Source organism: Aquarana catesbeiana, linkage group LG01 (assembly GCF_042186555.1).
Source record: "Aquarana catesbeiana isolate 2022-GZ linkage group LG01, ASM4218655v1, whole genome shotgun sequence".
Classification (NCBI taxonomy): Eukaryota; Metazoa; Chordata; class Amphibia; order Anura; family Ranidae; genus Aquarana; species Aquarana catesbeiana.
In genome coordinates, this window is record NC_133324.1 from 722888492 (window position 1) to 722910406 (window position 21915).

Below are 21915 nucleotides of genomic sequence, written 5' to 3' on the forward strand. Positions count from 1 at the left end.
TCACATATTCCCATGGCATGTTTGAGCAATATAACATTTAGTGACAACTTTGTGCAAAAAAAAAAAAAAAAATGTGTCTCTTTCCCGCAACTTGTGTCGCAATATAAAATATTCCATGGACTCGACATGCCTCTCAGCAAATAGCTTGGGGTGTCTACTTTCCAAAATGGGGTCATTTGGGGGGGTTTTGAACTGTCCTGGCATTTTATGCACAACATTTAGAAGCTTATGTCACACATCACCCACTCTTCTAACCACTTGAAGACAAAGCCCTTTCTGACACTTATTGTTTACATGAAAAAGTTATTTTTTTTTTGCAAAAAAATTACTTTGAACCCCCAAACATTATATATTTTTTTAAAGCAAATGCCCTACAGATTAAAATGGTGGGTGTTTCATTTTTTTTTTTCACACAGTATTTGCGCAGCGATTTTTCAAACGCATTTTTTGGGGAAAAAAACACACTTTTTTAAATTTTAATGCACTAAAACACACTATATTGCCCAAATGTTTGATGAAATAAAAAAGATGATCTTAGTCCGAGTACATGGATACCAAACATGACATGCTTTAAAATTGCGCACAAACGTGCAGTGGCAACAAAATAAATACATTTTTAATAGCCTTTAAAAGCCTTTACAGGTTACCACTTTAGATCTACAGAGGAGGTCTACTGCAAAAATTACTGCCCTCGATCTGACCTTCGCGGTGATACCTCACATGCATGGTGCAATTGCTGTTTACGTTTGACGACAGACCGCTGATTGCGTTCGCCTTAGCGCGAGAGCAGGGGGCGACAGGGGTGCTTTTTTTTTTTTTTTTTTTTTTTCTTTATTATTTTTCTGCTTTTTTTATCTTATTTTTAAACTGTTCCTTTCATATTTTTTTTTTTAATCATTTTTATTGTTATCTCGGGGAATGTAAATATCCCCTATGATAGCAATAGGTAGTGACAGGTACTCTTTTTTGAAAAAATTGGGGTCTATTAGACCCTAGATCTCTCCTCTGCCCTCAAAGCATCTGACCACACCAAGATCGGTGTGATAAAATGCTTCCCCAATTTCCCAATGGTGCTATTTACATCCGGCGAAATCTAAGTCATAAAATGCTCGTAGCTTCCGGTTTCTTAGGCCATAGAGATGTTTGGAGCCACTCTGGTCTCTGATCAGCTCTATGGTCAGCTGGCTGAATCACCGGCTGCATTCTCAGGTTCCCTGTTGAGACAGGAGAGCCAGAGAAAAACACGGAAGACGGTGGGGGGGGGGCATTCCCTCCCACGGCTTGTAAAAGCAGTCTAGAGGCTAATTAGCTGCTAGGATTGCTTTTACATGAAAGCCGACCGCTGGCTGAAAAGAATGATACCAAGATGATACCTAAACCTGCAGGCATCATTCTGGTATAACCACTCAAAGTCGTGAATGGCGTACCTGAAGACAAAAAAATGGTTAACAATAAAGCACAGTAAACGGTAAAGTATAAAAAATTGCATACCTGAAAAAGCAAACATGATAAAACATAATAACAATAAAACATTGCAGAATAGAATACAGTAAAAAAGAGCAGAACAATAGAGAGAGAATAGAGAGAGAGAGAACAATAAAACGACAACTATTTTTTTTAATTTTATATATATATTTTTTTTTTGACACTTTTTTTGTAACTAACTTTTGTAACTGTAACCGGTTCCAGGTTCGGGTCTCTCAAAATGCGATGGCATCTTGGGAGACCCTGTGAAAGTGTGTCCTAGTCTGTGCAATGCTGTACCCTACGCTAATACTCAACTAGTGAATGGTAGCGTTCAAAACATTCACCAATGCAAAGACCAGGATTGTCAGGACAGGAGGGACAATAATAGCGGGTGTCACGCCTATATCCGCGCTTCCTGCAGACACAACATCTTTTTTGGGGGGGTTCGTTGGGTAGGGGTACTCGGGAGGACATAAAGAAAATGCCTCTCATGCAGCCGACTGCATTTGATTGGGGATGTGAATGGGGGAAGTACGGGCGCTGCAGAAGTGGTGGGTTCCCAATTAGGATTGGCGAATGCAGCAGGAAGGGCACTATGGGCACGACGGGCCTGTGTTTGTCTTCTTGGTGGCAGCGGGACACTACTTGTGCTTGCCACCTCACCAGCTTGAACTGCACTTATGGGACTCGCCACGTCACCAAGTGTTACTGCAGTGCTGGTTTGACTACGACCGGGGTGTACTAGGCCGCTGGTGCTTGCCAGTTCACCAAAACGCTACCAAAAAAACTGTTAGCGATCGCAGGGATCAAATCCTGACTCTGCGAACGCTGCAGTTATGTGTTTAGTGTTTTGTAAGTGTCAGTGATCGATCAATACTGCACTTGGGTGGGCTGGGCTGGGCCGGGCGGAGGGGCAAAACACAGGTGCTAGCAGGTATCTGGGCTGATCCCGCTAACACTGCGTTTTTGGGAACCCTAAACTGCTGGGGACGCTAGTATAGATCTGATCGGATCAGATATTGATCCGTTCAGATACTATACCACTAAGGGAGGTGTATGCTGCGTGCGTGGGTGTTAGCGGTACTGGCGCTAACCTGACGCTGCCTGGGGCTGGTGCTTGCCAGTTCACCAAAACGCTACCAAAAAAGCTGTTAGCGATCGCAGGGATCAGGCCTGACTCTGCGAACGCTGCAGTTATGCGTTTAGTGTTTTGTAAGGGACAGTGATCGATCGATACTGCACTTGGGTGGGCCGGGCCGGGCGGAGGGGCAAAACGCAGGTGCTAGCAGGTATCTGGGCTGATCCCGCTAACACTGCGTTTTTGGGAACCCTAAACTGCTGGGGACGCTAGTATAGATCGGATCAGATATTGATCCGATCAGATACTATACCACTAAGGGAGGTGTACGGTGCGTGCGTGGGTGTTAGCGCTACTGGCGCTAACCTGACGCTGCCTGGTGCTTGCTTGCCAGTTCACCAAAATGCTACCAAAAAAACTGTTAGCGATCGCAGGGATCAGGCCTGACTCTGCGAACGCTGCAGTTATGCGTTTAGTGTTTTGTAAGTGACAGCGATCGATCGATACTGCACTTGGGTGGGCCGGGCGGAGGGGCAAAACGCAGGTGCTAGCGGGTATCTGGGCTGATCCCGCTAACACTGCGTTTTTGGGAACCCTAAACTGCTGGGGACGCTAGTATAGATCTGTTCGGATCAGATATTGATCCGATCAGATACTATACCACTAAGGGAGGCGTATGCTGCGTGCGTGGGTGTTAGCGGTACTGGCGCTAATCTGACGCTGCCTGGGGCGACGCATATCACCGCCGGGCGATCAGGGGGCTAAACCTTTATTCGGTAATAAACGGCGGGTGCCCTGACACTATAAAAAATAAACGAACTAACCAGCGTCAACCGTAACGTTTATACGGTGATCAGTGGTGAAAGGGTTAACTAGGGGGCAATCAAGGGGTTAAAACATTTATTAGATAGTATATGGGGGTCCCTGACACTATAAAACGCTGACGGCGAACCTAAATATTTACGTCCCTAACTAGCGTCACCAGTGACACTAATACAGCGATCAGAAAAATGATCGCTTAGCAACACTGGTGACAGGGGGTGATCAAGGGGTTAAAACTTTATTAGGGGGGGTTAGGGGGGTACCCTAGACCTAAAGGGGGGTAATACTAACTGTCCCAACACTGTAACTGTCACAAACTGACACTATGCAGTAATCAGAAAAAAAAAAAAAAAAAAACCTGCTGGTGTCAGTTTGTGACAGGGGGGGGGGGGTGATTGGGGGGGGATCGGGGGGCGATCGGGGGGGGGATCGGGGTGTTTTGTATGCCTGGCATGTTCTACTGTGTGTGTAGCGTGTTGTGCACTTACATTGATGTCTTCTCCCCTCGGCGCTGGAACGGAATACCGAGCTGAGGGGAGATGACATCATTTCCTTTGCTGCTGTTTAGCATACAGCAGCAAAGGAATGTTCCCATTGGCCGGCGGCGATCGCGAGGGGGGGGCCACGAACGGATGGCCTCCCCCTCATCTCGGATCGCCGGGGAACAGAACGGGACCGCCTCGGGCGGCGGGGGGGTCCGATCGGACCCCCCACCCGCGGAAGGCAAATCACGTACATGTACGTGATTTTGCCTGCCCGTGCCGCTTTGCCGACGTAAATCGGCGTTAGGCGGTCCTTAAGTGGTTAAGGGGAACCCCTACGCCAAAATTCCCCCAAAATCTATACCAGACCCTTATCCGAGCATGTAGCATGGCAGGACAGGAAAGGGGGGGTGAGCGAGCTTTCCCCCCTCCTCCTGGACCAAACCAGGCCACATGCCCTCAACATGGTAGGATGGGTGCTTTGGGGCAGGGGGGGCATCAACATGGGGACAAGGGCCTATTCCCAATAACCCTGGCCGGAGGTTGTCGGGGTCTGCGGGCGGGGGGCTTATCAGAATCTGGAAGCCCCCTTTAACAAGACCCCAGATCCTGGCCCCCCACCCTATGTGAATGAGTATGGGGTACCTTGTACCCCTACCCATTCACCTAAAAAAAAGTGTCAAAAATAAAAACAGTACACAGGTTTTTGACAAAGTAATTTATTAAAGCAGCTCCGGCGTCTCTTCTCCTTCTGATTTCTTCTCCCATCAGCAATGTCTTCCTCCTCTGGTTCTTCTCCCTCCGCTAATGTCTTCTCCCGCTGCCGGTTCTCCTCTATCCGCTGTATTCTCCCGCTGCCAGTTCTCCTCTCTCTGCTGTCTTCTCCCGCTGGCAGTTCGCAGTTCTCCTCTCTCGGCTGTCTTCTCCCTAAGCTGGTTCTCCTCTCTCGGCTGTCTTCTCCCTCTGCTCTTTCTCCGATGTTCTCCCGATGCTCTCTCCCACTGTAATGCTGGGTCTGCCGTGTGCCATTACTTCTTCAGGCATAGGGCAGGGCCACCTGATGAGGTCTTCCAGAGACCATACCCCTTGTGACGTCCCAGCCCTATCATGCCCCGGGTGGTGACGTCACATGGGGCAGGGCCCCTGGATGACGTCACCGGGTGGCCCGGCACCATGGCTATCTAAGTAATGGCACACAGCGGACCCAGCATTACAGAGGGAGAGAGCATTGGGAGAACATCGGAGGAAGAACAGAGGGAGAAGACAGCGGAGAGAGGAGAACCGGCAGCGGGAGAGGACAGCAGAAAGAGGAGAACCGGCAGCGGGAGAAGACATCAGCAGAGGGAGAAGAACCGGAGGATGAAGACATTGCTGGAGGGAGAAGAAATCAGAGGGAGACGAAATCAGAAGGAGAAGAGACACCAAAGTCCCCCCCTTTCCTGACCTCCGGGCTGCATTCTCGGATGAGGGTCTGGTATGGATTTTGGAGGGAACCCCACGCCAGTTATTTTTTTTCATTTTGGCGAGGGTTCCCCTTCAAGATCCTCAGCGCACAAGCCGCACCGCCATGATCCGACTTGTGCTGCGACTTCTATTCAAATCAATAGGCTCTCATAGGGAACCACTGATTTTGATATGTCAAAAAAAAAAACACTTAACGAGGCTTAACGCGGCTGTATCCAGCATTAAGCCGCATTTAGCAGCTTTTTACCAGCGTCAGATATTTTTACAGCTGTAACGCCAGTCCTCAGAACACGCTGGCCCTGTTTTTTTTTTTTACAGCTTGAAAACGCCTATGCCACTTACAGCTTCTAAAAGCTTGTATGTGCAGGGACACATAGAATAACATGGAGAGTCATTTTTAGGCTGCAAAAAAAAAGTCTGACGCTGCTAAAAGCAGCTGTAAAAACACCTTGTGTGCATGAGGCCTTAACTGGTTGCCGACCAGCCGCCGCAGTTTTAAACACTAGATCCCGATTCTCTTAGGGGAGAGAGAGATCGTGTGTTCATACTATGTATGAACACACAATCTCTCTCTCCTCCTAGACAGTCCCATGCCCCCTACAGTTAGAACACAGTGAGGAAACACAGTTAACCCCTTGATCGCCCCCTACCCCTTTCCTGCCAGTGACATTTATACAGTAATCATTGCATTAAATAGCACTGATCACTGTATAATTGTCAATGGTCCCAAAAATGTGTCCAATTTGTCCGCCGCAATATCACAGTCCCAATAAAAATCGCAGATCGCCGCCATTGCTAGTAAAAAAAATAATAATAATAAAAATGCCATAAATCTATCCCCTATTTTGTAGACGCTATAACTTTTGCGCAAACCAATCAATATATGCTTATTGTGATTTTTTTTACCAATAATATGTAGAAGAATACATATCGGCCTAAACTGAAGAAAAAATGTGTTTTTTTTTTTAATTGGGGACATTTATTATAGCAAAAAGTAAAAGCTATTGTGTTTCTTTTCAAAATGTTCCCTCCTCTTTTGTTCTTAGTGCAAAAAATAGAAAACGCATAGGCGATCAAATACCACCAAAAGAAAGCTCTATTTGTGGGAAAAATAGGACGTCAATTTTGTTTGGGTACAGCATCGCACGACCGCGCAATTGTTAAAACTACGTAGTGCCATATTGCAAAAAATGGCCTGATCATTGGGCAGCCAAATCTTCCGGGGCTGAAGTGGTTAAACATAACCCAAGCCATTGAGCATAACAGTTTAATGTTGTCAGAAGCACAATCAAAAATCATGTGTGACCCTGAATACATATCAGTGTTTGCAATATACTGCTTTTAAAAGTATTTAAAATGTCATATAAAATAAATATATTTAGCATTGCCTTAATAATGTATAAATGGCCCAAAAAAATTATCATAGATAATTTGCAGGAAGTTCTGCTGCAAACCGCGAAATCACAATTTAGGAAGGCAACCCTTACAAAATCAACTGATTACAAACTTGTCTTATTTCTGCAGAAATTAACATACAAAAATGTGATTCCACTCCAATACAAACATTCAAACGTTTTGTTTATGCATACAGTAATTATATTCTATAGCTTTCCCTTATAACTTGCCTTTTTATTCATTCTGCACTAAATAAAGCCAAAATAATTGTTCACTTGCTGCTGCAGGCCACTGAAAGCTTTTGGCTATTAACAAAGGTGTGTCAGCTCAAGTTTACCAGTTAAAATCCTGAAAATCTATGCTCTAGAAATGCAACAGAATCAATAAAAATCATATTTTGAACTACATGCTGAGATTTACAAATTTAAAAACCTACTTGAGATTCAGAGACAGAGGCTGTTCCTTTGCTTTGACTAGATCCTTCACTTTGAAAGTGGTGCAGCCCAGGAAACTCTTCTGAAAGGAAAAAGATAATTTAATTACCATCTGAACTCAATAAAATACTAAAAAGTAAATGAAAGCACAAATCTAAGCCTAAAAATATAATCACTGTGGGTATAAAATAAAAGCATCTCCATACGAACGAGTTAGAATATGCAATGTTTTTCAATTTGCTTTCAAACTAATTGTAAAAAGGAAAGAAGTTGTTTAGACCGGATACAGTTTCAAAAGTCAGTTAAAGTTATTAAAGATAAACACACAGCTTTATCTTTATCATATTGCAGTGACATAGTTATCTTAAGGATCGGCTCTTTTTTCAATAGTGGTATTACTTTGTCTATGCAAGTTCTAGTGTTGCATCAAGTGTTTGCAGATGACCTTAATTGAAAACTACTGTCCTTATATCTATAGCTATATATCTAGCTGTGTGTTTCCCAGGAGACAGCGCGGTGAGGACGGGAAGTGGCGTAGACTCCCATGGGAGTCTATGCCGGAAGTGGGTGCAAATACCTGTCTTAGACAGGTATCTGCACCCCCCTCCCCCCTGAAAGGTGCCAAATGTGACACCGGAGGGGGGGAGGGTTCCGAAAAGCGGAAGTTCCATTTTTGCGTGGAACTCCGCTTTAAATCACAGGCAGAGTGCACTAAAGGGATCAAGGATCACACTGTTTGATGAGAAGGAACTTTATTGTTGTAAAGAACTGAAAAGGACTAAATTAAAAGGACTAAATTGAAAGGACATTTTAGCAACATTACTTATTTTTTGTTATTGTTTATTTTTCCACTTATTCATGATTTTATAACGGTGTTCTTAATAGTATTAGGAAAAATAGCACTGCACAACAAATATATATTTGGCAATTGGAACACACATATGAGTGTGCACAGGTGCTTGCAGCTTATCACGGGCAGAACATAGCAGCTCACAAGGCTATAAAATATTTTAAATCTTCTGTTATCTTTTTGATTGTTAGGGGAACAGGCTGGTCAGGGTGACTGGGGGGATGTATGGGTACACATATACACTGACAGATCTTCAGGAGATCTGCTGATCGCTGGTACAATGTTTTACAGGCTCCTACAAAAATAAATAAATAAATGCACATTTTGTTACCTGGAAAAAAAATGTGCATTTATTTTGATTTTGATAAGTGAACTTATCCTTTAAACTGTTTGTAACACAGTTGTGTTACAAGCACTGTAAACAGTAAATAACTTTTCTCAATAGAGGATAAGGAAGGAGGGTGTGTTCCCATCGGACCATCTGCTCTGCTGTTCTGCCTGCAGACCCAAAGTGGTTACCATTGCAAGTTCAGAGACAGGAAGAGGACAGGCATCCTTGCAGTGAAAAAGTTCAGCATTCAGTTGCCTGCATGGCATGTGAAACCCTTCATTACAGGTAAGTTATATGACTAAAGATGTAAGGATTTGTTGACAGCTACACTTCAGTTTTAAATATATGAAAAGTGACTGAGTGCAAAAATGCTAAACTGCAATGCATCACAACACCAACACAGTCCAGGTGTCAAAGTTCACACACTTTAAAGACAACCCCAATTACCAAAAATTTGGGACTCTAAAATCTACATAAAAACAGAATGCAATAATTTGAAAATCTCATAAATCTATATTTTATTTGCAATAAAAAATAGTAAACATATCAAATGTTTAAACTAAGGAAATGTACTGTTTATAGAAAAAAATAAGGTCATTTTGAAAGTTATGGCAACGACACATCTCAAAAAAGTTGGGACAGGCCAACAAAACAAGCTGGCAAAGTAAGTGCTACTAACAAGGAAAAGCTATACAGACATTTTGCAACTAGTTAGGTTAATTGGTAACAGGTCAGTAACATAATGAGGTATAGAAATGGCATCTTAGAAAGTCAGCATCAATATTGGATGCCTGTGATCTTCAGGCCCTCAGACAGCACTGCATTAAAAACTGGCATGATTCTGTGATGGACTCAGGAATACTTCCAAAAATCGCTTTCTGTGAATACAGCTCACTATGCAATCCAAAAAAGCAAGTTAAAATTTTGTCTGGCAAATAAGTAGCCATATCTGAACATGATCCTGAAATGCTGCCATCTTCTCTGGGCCAAAGCTCATTTAAAACGATCTGTTGCAAAGTGGAAAACTGTTCTGTGGTCAGACAAATCAGAATTTGACATTCTTTTTGGCAATCAAGGATGCTGTGTCCCCTGGACTAAAGCAGAGAGGGACCATCCAGGATGCCATCAGCACTAAAAAACCTGCATCTCTGATGGTATCGGGGTGCATTAGTGCATATGGAATGGGCATCTGCACATCTGGAAAGCACCATTAATGCTGAAAGCTATATCCAGGTTTTAGAGCAGCATATGCTCAGGCAAAAATGTCACAACAATCCTATCACAAAACTCCAGAAACTGGTCTCCTCAGTACCCAGACGTTTACAGAGTGTTGTCAAAAAAAAGAATGGGATGAGAAGGGGATGCTACAATGTAGGAAACATGGCCCTGTCTCAAATTTTTTGGAACTGGGATTGTACTTTGCCGTCCTTTTGTTGCCATGTTATTATTATTATACAAGATTTATATAGCACCAACAGTTTACGCAGCGCTTTACAATATAAAAGGGAGAAATACAGTTATAATACAATGAAATACAAGAGGATTAAGAGGGGCCTGCTCAGAAGAGCTTACAACCTAATAGGGTGGGGCATGTGGTACAAAAGGTTGTAACTGTGGGGAATGAGCTGTTGGAAGTGGTAGGAGATTAGTTGGAGACGTGATAGGCTTTCCTGAAGAGATGAGTTTTCAGGGATCGCCTGAAGGTAGCAAGAGTAGGGGATAGCCGGACAGGTTGAGGCAGCGAGTTCCAGAGGATGGGAGAGGCTCTGGAGAAATCCTGGAGACAAGCATGAGAGGAGGAGAGGAGAGAGCTTGAGAGTAGGAGGTCTTGGAAGGAGCGGAGAGGACGATTTGGGTGATATTTGGAGACAAGATTGGTGATGTAGCTCGGGGCAGAGTTGTGAATGGCTTTGTATGTTGTGGTTAGTAATTTGAATTTAATTCGCTGGGTGATTGGGAGCCAGTGTAGGGATTGGAGGAGAGGGTTGGCAGACACTGAGCGGTTGGTAAGGTGGATAAGTCTGGCAGCAGCATTCATGATAGACTGAAGAGGGGATAGCCTATGGAGAGGCAGGCCAATGAGAAGGGAGTTGCAATAGTCAAGGCGAGAGATAACAAGGGAGTGAATGAGGAGCTTGATGGTATCATTTGTTAAAAAGGGGCGAATTTTAGAAATGTTACGGAGGTGAATTCTACAAACTTTTGACAACGATTGGATTTGAGGCTGAAATGACAAGTCAGAGTCTAGGATTACATCGAGTACCCTGGCGTGCGGGGAGTGACTGATGGTTGCATTGTTGATTTTGATGGAAAAGTCATGGAGAGATTTAGTTTAAGGAAGTGGTGCGACATACATGCGAGAGGAGACTGAAGTTTAAACTTTTTCAGCCATTTTGCTTCCATCAAATTTAAAATTACCTTATTTTTTCTTAAAATGGCCCATTTTCTCATTTTAAGTACATATGTTTTCCATTTTCTACTGTGAATAAAATATGGATTTATGAGATTTGCAAATCATTGTGTTATGTTTTTTATGTAGATTTTACACAGCATCTTACATTTTTGGGAATTTAGATTGTAGTTATTGTAGGGGAAGTGTAAATGATCTGTTTGAAAAAGGATGCAAATGCCTTATCTTTGCTCACTTAAATTATATAACAAGGTAACTGTATTTTCCTTTTTAGCCATTTCATATATAATTTTCGATTAGTGAAACTAGTTAACAGAAGGCATTGGCCCATAGAGGGAACAGTTACCAGCAGATACAGTTTTAAAACAAGCTTATTGTATCTGTATTTCCATTCATGTAGCTGGTGCCTATATCATTGAAAGTTTTTTTTTATTTATTTGCCTCTAATAGAAAAATGAGAGACATTTATTAATTTAACTGTGAAGGATGAGAGTGCCAGAAATCTATAAATGGCCCAGGAAAAATGTATTAATCTTGATAACAAATCAGTAGGTACAGCCAATGCAATTTTGCGGCTCACAAATCCTCCTTCACCAGGGCTAAGAAATGGTATGCTGTACCCACTAACTTGCTATCTAAATGAATGTATTTTTACTGGACCATTCACAGTCTTGTGTTGCACTTATTCTTCACTTTTTCCTTGCATTGTTCCAGGGACCCATAGGGTTACCCTGCTTGTAAGAGAGATGCCTCTCTGGACTAGGTATTTCACCAGGTCACACTTATCTTTGGGTCCAACACTCATTTAATAACAATTTTAGGCTATTTGTTAAACGCAAGCTCTGTACCTGCTTTTTTTAAAGGAATATCATGTTATTGGAACATACAGATTTTCTTCCCCGGTATTTGATCACCAACATTACAAAATTCTTTAACCTTCTTTTGCTCTGGGGGCACTGTGTTCATTACAATGTCAATCCCACTGTCTACCTCTTAGACCCCTTTCACACTGGGGTTGCTCGTGCGTTCGCAATAAAGCACTGCCCGTTTTATGGCACTTTACCACTGTCTAAGCAGCGATTTTCGGTCGCTAGCGGGGCGCTTTTAACCCTAAATTAAAAACTCCTGTGTTGCAGCGATTCCCAAACGCTACCCATTCATTGCAATGGGCAGGGGCATTTTGGGAATGCTGTAGACAGCACTCCCAAACCGCCCCAAGGATGCGGCTTGCAAGACTTTTTATAACATCCCGCAAGTGCACCACCTGGGTGTGAAAGCACTCATTGCAATGAATAGGAGGCAGTTTTCAGGCGCTTTACAGGTGCTATTTCTAGCGATAAAATGCCTGAAAACAGCCTCAGTGTGAAAGGGGTCTTAGCATGCTAGGTTTATCAGAAAAAAATGGCAGTTCTGATACAAAAAGTTTACTTTCCAACCTCATGAAAAAATCTCAAAGACACTTTTAAATATGTACTTTTCTTTTATGTTCCAGTACTCCCCCACTCTGCTCCCTAAGCAACTGCCCCTGCTGCCTTACCCTAATTTCATCTCTAAATTGAATACATTTCTCTCATTACACACTGCACACAGGTTGAAATTTGTATTCACTGAGTTTCACATCTGTGTATTCATAATAAATACAATCTTAACACAAAAAAAAAGGAAGAAAAAAAAAAAAACTTTTCATTTTCTCATTGTAGAGTTATACAGTAAGTGGAGACTTTGTCTTCAAGCAGGAAAACAATTTTGTGTGCAGAAATCCTTTACTTAGTCACAGTTAGATAGTGTTCTGAAGGGTTTTCGGTACTTATTAAATCTCAGAAAGTCTTCAAGCATTGCTGCGCTACTTGGAAATGTATTATAGGGGACATTCCCTAAATGGTGATGGCTATTAGACCAAGTTAATGGTATTTCAAGAAAAAAAAGCAAGAAAGTAGAAAAGATTACAGCTATTTTGTGAATAGTTCTCATTGAAAGAAATGGCTAGTCATGGTGAGGTAAGCTTAAAAGGGGCACTTATTGCAGCCCTTAATGCTACTGCAGTACTTACACGTTTGCAATTTTATAAAGAAGAAATCTTTGGCTGCCTTCTTATTCTGTACTTTAATTGTAACACCATACAGTTTGCTCTACAAAGCTTAGCTCGTTTAAATTAACTGTAGGAAAGGTATGCTATTGCTTATTTCCTATATTATAAAGGCATTTTTTTTTTACCTAAAGGCATTTTTTTTTTACTTAAATATATTTACTATTTTAAAAATGCCAGGCTGAAGTGATAGAACAATACGTCATTGTTAGGTGTAGTCTAAAGGCTGAGAGAAAAAAATGCAATCTGCTTGCTATCATTACTGATGGAAAAGATCATTTTTATATGAAATTAATGCTGAAATATACATCAGTCTAAGACAATCCAAAAAGAAATGTGGGTAAAAAAGGTTGAATAATTTAAACATGCATGTTCAGAAAATAATTGCCTATAGGGATGAGTGAACAGAACAAAGTCTGGTTTCACTTGACATCCACCAAAACCAGCGGGAAATCTGCAAACCTCAACCATAGAGTCCACACCCTTTTGAAATCTGTAGGAGCAAAATATTTTATTTTTTTCTGGGCCTTTTCATGGGCAACTGGGCATTCCCATAGTGGGGAGCATGTACCAATGCAAAAAAAAAGTATCAGAGCAGGACCTTGTAAGTAATGATTCTTAAGGGGGTGCCATATTGCATTTTGCACACATTCTTTACTAAAATTTGCTACAGATAATGGAAACACACTTTAATATATAGATACTGTAGCTTAGGTATGCTCAGCCAGGGTTTCCCCTGAGTTTCCTCCGAGGCTGCTAGGGGCTCTCTGAGCTGTGGCTGATTAACCTCCCATGTGATTCCCCCCCCACATAGTAGAGTCAAATGGAATGTGGATATGGGAAAGGCTGTGGTACTCTGTAGTAAAAATGGACAATTTTCAGACAATGTGAATATAGGAAAGATTGTGGCACTTAATAGTAGGCAGGACATTTTCAATAGAGAATGTGGATATGAGAAATGATGTGGTGCTCTTTAATATAGCTCTATTTTTTCTATACAATCTGAATATTGGAAAGGCTGTGGTGCAGTAGGTAGGACATTTTTCAAACAGAATAAGGATATGAAAAGCCTTTGGCGCTCAGTAGTAGGCAGGATATCTTCCAGATAGCGTGTAGTTAGAAAAGATGTGGTGCTTTGTTGTAGGTAGGTCATTATTAAGAAAAGTGTTTAAATGAAAAAGCTGTGGTGCAATGTACTATACTGTAGGATATTTTCCATATAAAATGTAGATATGGTAAAGTTGTGGTGATCTGGACTAGGTGAGATTTTTTCCAGATAAAATATGGATATATGAAATAGCTGTGATTCTCTATAGTAGGGAGGACATTTTCCACATAGTTAATGTTTAATATATTAAAAAAATGAGTTTTTAGTTGTTTTTTTAGCAACATAGTCCAGACTAATCCTGATTTTTAAGCTCACGGAGCAAACTGTCCACTAAATGTAATAATGTGCTGTCTGTCCTTTATTGTGCTGGCTAAGAATGATATTCTTTTTTCCAATAGATATTTATTGAATTTTGCTAATAGAGGTATAACAAGAGTAATAAATACAGAAATAAAGTCACCCTGAGTGGCAGTTTACAGACATGGAATAGTAACAAACTTACAGGGGTGCAGTACCAGTGTAAAGAACACACAGTATGCAGCAGTAGTTTAGAGTTTATACAAATGGACCCAAGACTTCCAAGAGTGAGCAACAATAGTGTGTTTAGGGGATTTAAGTAAGTGTAGGTATTCACAGGAATATTGATAATTGATCAGAGAGAGAACTTCTGACGGACTAGATGCCAATGTTTCCTTCTAATAACCTTGTGATACCGGTTCTTGTTACCAGCAAGATGTGTGTAACTACAGTATGATAATTAGATGGGAAACCATCGATTCCCACGCTTAGCAGAGCTAGGGCCAGATTTGGGCATGTGAGAATGGCCATAATCGGCTATCAATGATTTTAGAAAACCTTGAAAAAATAAAGATTAAAGTGAGTTTAACTGACTGGGACCATTTTCTAGAAGAACAGGATGAATTAATGCGATTCTCTTCCATTCTGACACTTCTGCCAAGGTAAATCAGTGGCTTGTCAGTGTTGCAACATTAACCTTGCATGAATGAATATTACCTTTCCTACAGGCCCTACCCTTCTTTCACCAGCTATATGTTACATGACTGTCAGTGCCTAAATGAAAACAAGCATACACTTTAAATGCACCCATAAACTTTAGATATTCCAATGGCAACCATCCAATGACTACAGCTAGTGTACAACAGCATCAAAGAGTATAAGTGTAAGATATGTCTAACCTGATTACCATTAATTTCCCCTACTTTACAATCGCCTGCATTGGGATTCCCTCCCTCCACTATTGCCCTAAACAGAAGGTCACTGTGTGACTACAGTGCTTCTGTAGAAAAGGGCCCAGAAGACGTGAGATGGCTGGATCACATATGCACATCCATCAATTCACTAACCAGTGTAAAGTGGAATCACCACCTTTTGGTGTGGACAAAACTGAAAAGCAGTGGGGTAAAAAGCATTACCACATCCTGATTGTGTCTGAGAATAGCTTATGCAATTCACATGCAAGTTTTTTATGCCCATAGCAAAATTAATATGCCAACATCTGGAGGTGAGCAGGAGGGAGAAAATATAAAAGAAACACGCAAGCAAAGGTTTGTTTGTTAAGTTGTATACCTTGCCACATTGTGTAACAATCACTTGGAAATGGTTAATAACAAATAATTACTTTTCCCTTCCCACAAAGAAATATATGTTACACGCAAGTTATTCCATGTTATATGATCCTGCCAGTTTACCACACATGCCCACATATTGTTACAGAAACTATTAAAAATGTAAAAAAAAAAAAAAAAAGAAAAAAAATACAGAAAAATTAAAATAGAACACCACTCAGCATTTTACTTATACAACTTTCATCCTATTGCCAAAGACTCTTATGGATTATAGGCAGATTTTTTATTCACTCCTAGGAAACATTAGGGGTGAACTTGTCAGTCTAACCTACCAGCTGAAGCGGACTGAAATAGCAGTTTCTTCAGTGGTAGGTTAGACTGACAAATTTTACTTCTTTAAAAAAAAATTCACATTTCAACATGCCTAACTGGCAGGGTTTAATTAAGGATTTTTGACAAAATTAGATGTTTTTACCACATTGGCTTCTGATTTAGTAAATATGTATCAGCAACCAGTCTTTGATCCATTAATATAATGGCCAACGAGATAATCATTTAAACTGTACATGGTCATCGCCTTCTTTCCTTCATCCCTATAAATTCAATTACTGTCAGCCTGACTTCTACAAAAAAATAAATAAGTCAACAAATTGAAGGAAGAAATAATATCTCACATGATTCTAGACTTGTAAATCTCTGAATATGTATGAGACTGACTGACAAATATTTGAAGGCTGTGTAACTCTCAGGTTAGTTCAATAATGCTTTATGCAGGTTCAATAAAAAGTTATGACCTGCAACTTGCCATAAAATCTAACAGGAGGAGGCCTTTGAGGCATCAAACCTATTCGAGCTGTTTACTTTTTGTAATAAATGATACTGCAGAGGTATGTTCATAGTATAATTGCTCCACTTATGTTCAAAGGGAAAGGTAACGCTTCTGTTGCCTTGTGCAGAATTACATGTCTTGCCACTTCAAGATAGGTTTCCAAAGTTGGAGTTCAAAGTCAAATCCAACCAAAGTCAAATGAGCAGAATTATGACATTGCTTCCATAGTATTGCAGATAGTGTCCAATGATTAGTCAAGAACAGGCAATTGGACCTTGGTAAATGCATGTCCTACTAGGAAGAAGCTTTTAAGCAGAGTTGGACCATCTAGGTTACGTTCATCTTTCAGTAGCTCTAAAAGTCACTTTAAGACATTCAAGATGTGATGTTTGCGATAAGACAAGTGAAAACATAGGCTAACCTGTATAGCCTACGTGTCTCTCAACCAACAACTAGAATAAGCAGAAATGAAACATGTTAATTTTAGCAGTATAACAACATTGTAACAATTTATCATGTTAGGGGAGTATTCACAGTTTACATGTGTATTACTTATAGGCATGCGCAGGGTGTGTGCCAGGTGTGCCTGGGCAAGTCCTAATCATCCCCATGTGGCATAGATTCCTGGGCCCATTTTGTGAGTACCCATTTTTATAGAAAAATTTCTTAACACAGAGTCCCACTAATGCATTTTCGGGGGTGCGCTCTGAGGAAGGGGGTGCGCCCCGAAAGACGTTAGCTGTACCCCCGTGTTCTGTGAATGTCCATGCACTGTGTTTATGGCCTTTTGTCAGTTGCATTTTGTGAGTACCCACTTTTATACAAAAGTTTCTCATTATTAAATTATCTCTGGTAAAGCACTAGGTGTGCGTGCCTTCCATTTTAGTTTTTCTTGTAGTTCCTTTCGGATTACCCCATCTGAGGAAGGCAGCATCCACCTAGTTTTGGGATACCATTTTTATCTGACATCTGTTACTCCTCACCTTGGAAGACCTTTTAGCGCTGGTGTTTTTTGTGTCAGTAGGGCAGGGTACAGGGGCCAGCAGGACAGAGGACCAGGGGTCAGTAGGGCAGGGTACAGGGGTCAGCAGGATGAAGGGTCGGGGGTCAGTAGGGCAGGGTTCAGTGGTCAGAAGGACTGAGGACCTGGGGTCAGTAGGGCAGGGTACAGGGGTCAGGACGGAGGACCAGGGGGTCAGTAGGGCAGGGTACATGGGTCAGCTGGACGGAGGACTAGGAGTCAGTAGGCAGGGTACAGGTGTCAGGACGGAGGACCAGGGGTCAGTAGGGCAGGGTATAAGGGATCAAACCCCCCTCCCCTTAACCAAAATACCCCCACCCCCTTCTAGCAACCCCCTCGAGCCTATTGCCCTTTACTCTCCCTAATGACTGCCCCCCACCCCGGTCACATGGGACCCCCATCAAGGTACCTTCAGGCTGGCAGCAGGCTGACTCTCCTCTTAAGTGCAGTGATCTGTGGGCGGAGCTTTCCATCATAGACAAGGGGCCCCTCCTCTGCACTGTGCGAGTCAGGGGCAGCCAGACCGGCGAGGAGAGATGCTGGCTGGAAACTGCCATACGCAGTGTTGCCCGTGGCGTGGGGAAACCTAGACACCCTGCAGGCGATCTGGGACTCAGCCCTGATTTGCCAGGACTCCGGGAAAGGGACCAATTTCTGGGATGCTCCCGGCGAATCAGGGACGGTCGGGAGGTATGCATATGCTCTGGGACTGTTTCAACATTCTAGGCATGCAGTTGTCTAATTCATTGCTCAACTAACTACTATCCTGATTCTTCTGCAAACCAACATGAGCCTGCTATGTCTGGTGGATTCATGGCTTATACAAGAGCAAACAGAACCCCCTACTGGACTTTGTTTTCTTTAGTTTTATGCAAGAAAGGCCATCATACTGAAATGGAAATCACCTGTAGCACCATATCTGGAATTTTGGAGGTCTCTGGTGAATTTGTATCTTTCTTGTGGCTGCCTATGGAAATTTAACAAAGTGTGGGACCTTTGGATTAACTCAGTCGACACGAACTCCTATGCTGGGTCTTAGTCCGCATTACATTTAGTTGTTACCATATGTGATGACTTAACAACCTATTCACCTATACCTTGGACCTGAAGAGTCTCGCACCCTATCTTGACCCTGTAGTGCCTTTTGACCTTCTTAATAATAATTTCTTATTATTAAATTATCTCTGGCAATGCACTAGGTTTGTGTGCTTTCATCTGTTTTTCTTGTCCAGCCCTACTGACCCCTGGTCCTCCGTCCTGCTGACCCCTGCACCCTGCCCTACTGACCCCCTTTCCTCCATCCTGCTCACCCCTGTACCCTGCTGTATTGACCCCCGGGTCCTCCGTCCTGACCCTTGTACCCTGTGCCCTACTGACCCCTGGTCCTCGATCCTGCTGACCCCTGTACCCTGCCCTACTGACCCGCTTTGCTCCATCCTGCTCACCCTTGTACCCTGCTGTATTGACCCAGATCCTTCATCCTGTTGACCCCTGTACCCTGCTCCACTGACCCCCTGCGTTCTGTCCTGCTGAAACCTGGTCCTCTGTCCTGCTGACCCCTGTACCCTTCCTTACTGACCACCTTTCCTCCGTCCTGCTCACCCCTGTACCCTGCTCTACTGACCTCTGGTTCTCCATCCTGCAGACCCCTGTACCCTGCTCTACTGACCCTGTCTTATGTTCTTCTGTCCATGCAGTAAATAACTTTAAAATACAGATAAAAAGACATATCAGCTTTACTGAAATGTTACTGATGGATATTTGTTACACAATGCTGCTTGTGGTTGTGCTGATTCTATTTTGCCATACTGCATGGTGATAATGTTTTCATACATTATGCTCTCGTTAACTGCAGCTGCCCAATTACTTTTTCTCATTTTACTGCACATGCATCTTCTTAAAAAACCTTAATATAAAAAGATCATACAAAACAGCAAAGGATGTTTTGGCTCCTCTATACTACCTAGCTATTGTTGGTAATGTGTTTGTCACATGAATCATGCCAATTTGGTATAAATTCTTCAGCCTATGCTGTTTCCATTCCCTTTGCACTTGGTGGGACAATGCTGGTACACCTAAGTATCCTGCCTCGAACACAGTGAAGAATAAAGGAATAGTACTAAAGTTTTTTTTTCCCTTTATAGAAAAAGATAAAAGCAAGCTTGAATGAAAAGATAAATCATCCCACTAAAAAATCTGCCACATTTAATGCCTTGATAAGCAGAGCACTGAGATGTATAAAAAACAACTTGGCTCAGAGGCTCCAAGGCCTGAGCAGACAAGTCTACTTTGTAAAAGTATAAGAGCAGTTCTTATGCTCTTCACAAGAACACATTCTCATTCTAAGTAAATGCAGCAATTGTCAAGCAAAAAAAAAAAAATGTGTAGCTGAGTTCGAAAAAGTTACACAGAAACCTCTGTTGTGAAAATACATGAGACAGCGCATTATGATCCCAATTATTTTCCTCTTTTGTTACTGTGCAAAATCAACTTACATTTTCTGTACTATAAAAAGATATAAAAGGTGTGTTATCTTACAGAACACTCTTTCAACAAATTGTGTGATGGCAGTTATTGCTTTGTATTTGCCCGTTCTGGATCTAGCCACCTGAGAAAAGTTCTAAAAAACTACACATTTTTGTCAATCCACTTTGCTATATAATATATAAGTGTTTGTAATGGCAGAAGGTTTTTTTTTCTATCTTCTGCAGTAAGGTAAAAAACCTTCTGCATGTAGCCCCCCTAAATACATACCTGAGCCTGATCTCGATCCAGTAAAGTACAGAAGAGCCAAAGCTCTCCCAGGTCTTTCACTCCTGATTGGCCCAGATACAGCAGCAAGATGCCATTGGCTCCTGTTGCCATTGGCTCCTGTTGCTGTGAGTCTGAGTCAGTGATGAGCCCCACTCAGTGTGTCTTATGGACAATAAGAGCAGGGCTAAGAAGCGAACGCGCGAGTACCCCATGGCAAGCCACAGGGCATTCTGCTAAGTGGTGGAGCCAGGAGTGCTGGCAGGGGACCCCAGAAGAAGAGGATCAAGGCTGGTCTGTGCAAAACGCTTACACAGAGCAGGTAAGTATGACATGTTTGTTACTTAAAAAAAAAAAAGAAAACAAGGCTATACAATCACTTTAACTCCTTCCTACTGTTTACTTGCGAATAGAGCTCATTCAAGCATTTTGTGTTTTCATTTCCTACCTACAAATAAATGACAACAGGAGCATGTTTATCTCATCTGATATTAGCAATTCTCACCCCAGCTCAGAGTGAGCCTCCAGAAATATATTAAAAGTATTCACTCTACTCTATTTGGTAACTGTCTGCATTCTGATTGGCCAGGAGGAGAAGCAGGAAAACAATAGCGAACGTTGATCCACTATTGTCACAAGAGGGTGGGCTCAGGGCGCAGTGCTCTGTGCCCTGAGACCAACTTTTTTGGCCTCCGGCTCGAATCATGTGCTTCGCAAACAAAAACACTGTAAAAATCTATGCGTCCGGCGTCCTGCATGAAGATTACCGCCCGACACATAGAGATTAGGGGGCAGCGCCCCTGCGCCCCTTGTGGATGGGGCCGCCTCTGCCTGAACGTCTGATATTGTTGTGACTTCTCTTTCCTATCAGAACCTGGGGCCATGATATACGGCCAGGAGAGCTAAACATGGAGGAAATGGAGGAACATCCATTCCCCAATCTCCTGTGTGACTAATGAATCTGAAAGTGATGGTGATTTCATCACTTCTGGATTCGGAGCGGTCATTTCCTGCCTACTACAGCCAGGGAAACAGCTAATCAAGCACAGTCAAACACATGTCTCCATAAAGAGACTCATCACCTGCCCAAAGCTATCACTTAGGGGGCTTGTTAGCCACCTTGTGATAGCAATAAGGTCAAATGTAAAAAAAAGTTTTTTACATACTGTACATAGTTACATAGCTAGTCTGGCTAAAAAAAGACACAAGTCCATCTAGTTCAACCAATAAAAGGGGAAAAATACGGTATTACAATTCTATATACACAATCATACAACCACAGTTGATCCAGAGGAGGGCAAAAAACCCCAGCAAAGCATGATCCAATTTGCTCCAGCATGGGAAAAATTCTGATCCCCCAAGAGGCAATCGGAAATTCCCTGGATCAACATTACCTATAAATATTGGTATCCAGTAACATTATGTACATTTAGGCCTTTTTTAAAGCAATCTACTGAGCTGGACAATACCCGCTCTGGAGGGAGTCTATTCCACATTTTCACAGCTCTTACTATGAAGAAAACTTTCCATATTTGGAGATAAAATCTCTTTTCCTCCAGACGTAAAGAGTGCCCCCTTGTCCTCTGTGATGACCTTAAAATGGTTGTAAACCCAAGCAACTAAAAAAAAAAAAAAAAACCTGCAAATGCCACGTACAGACGATCGAAATTTCCGACAACAAATGTTCGATGTGAACTTGTTGTCAGAAATTCCGACTGTGTAGGCTCCATCGGACATATTCTGTCGGAGTTTCCGACAACAAAAATTTGGGAGCTGGATCTCAAATTTTCCGACAACAAAA

The 21915-nt window shown here is 42.2% G+C and overlaps 1 protein-coding gene across 6 annotated transcripts in view; it reads right to left on the minus strand.

The window, feature by feature from the left end:
• INPP4B (inositol polyphosphate-4-phosphatase type II B) overlaps positions 1-21915 on the minus strand; it is a 936630-nt gene that overhangs the window by 432108 nt on the left and 482607 nt on the right. For 4 of the 6 annotated variants that reach the window (XM_073604287.1, XM_073604295.1, XM_073604268.1 and 1 more), the window contains one exon: positions 7145-7224. In XM_073604287.1, coding sequence (XP_073460388.1) covers positions 7145-7224 — 80 coding nt within the window. The remainder of the gene's footprint in view (positions 1-7144; positions 7225-21915) is intronic. The other 2 variants (XM_073604305.1, XM_073604278.1) reach the window with 1 other exon arrangement.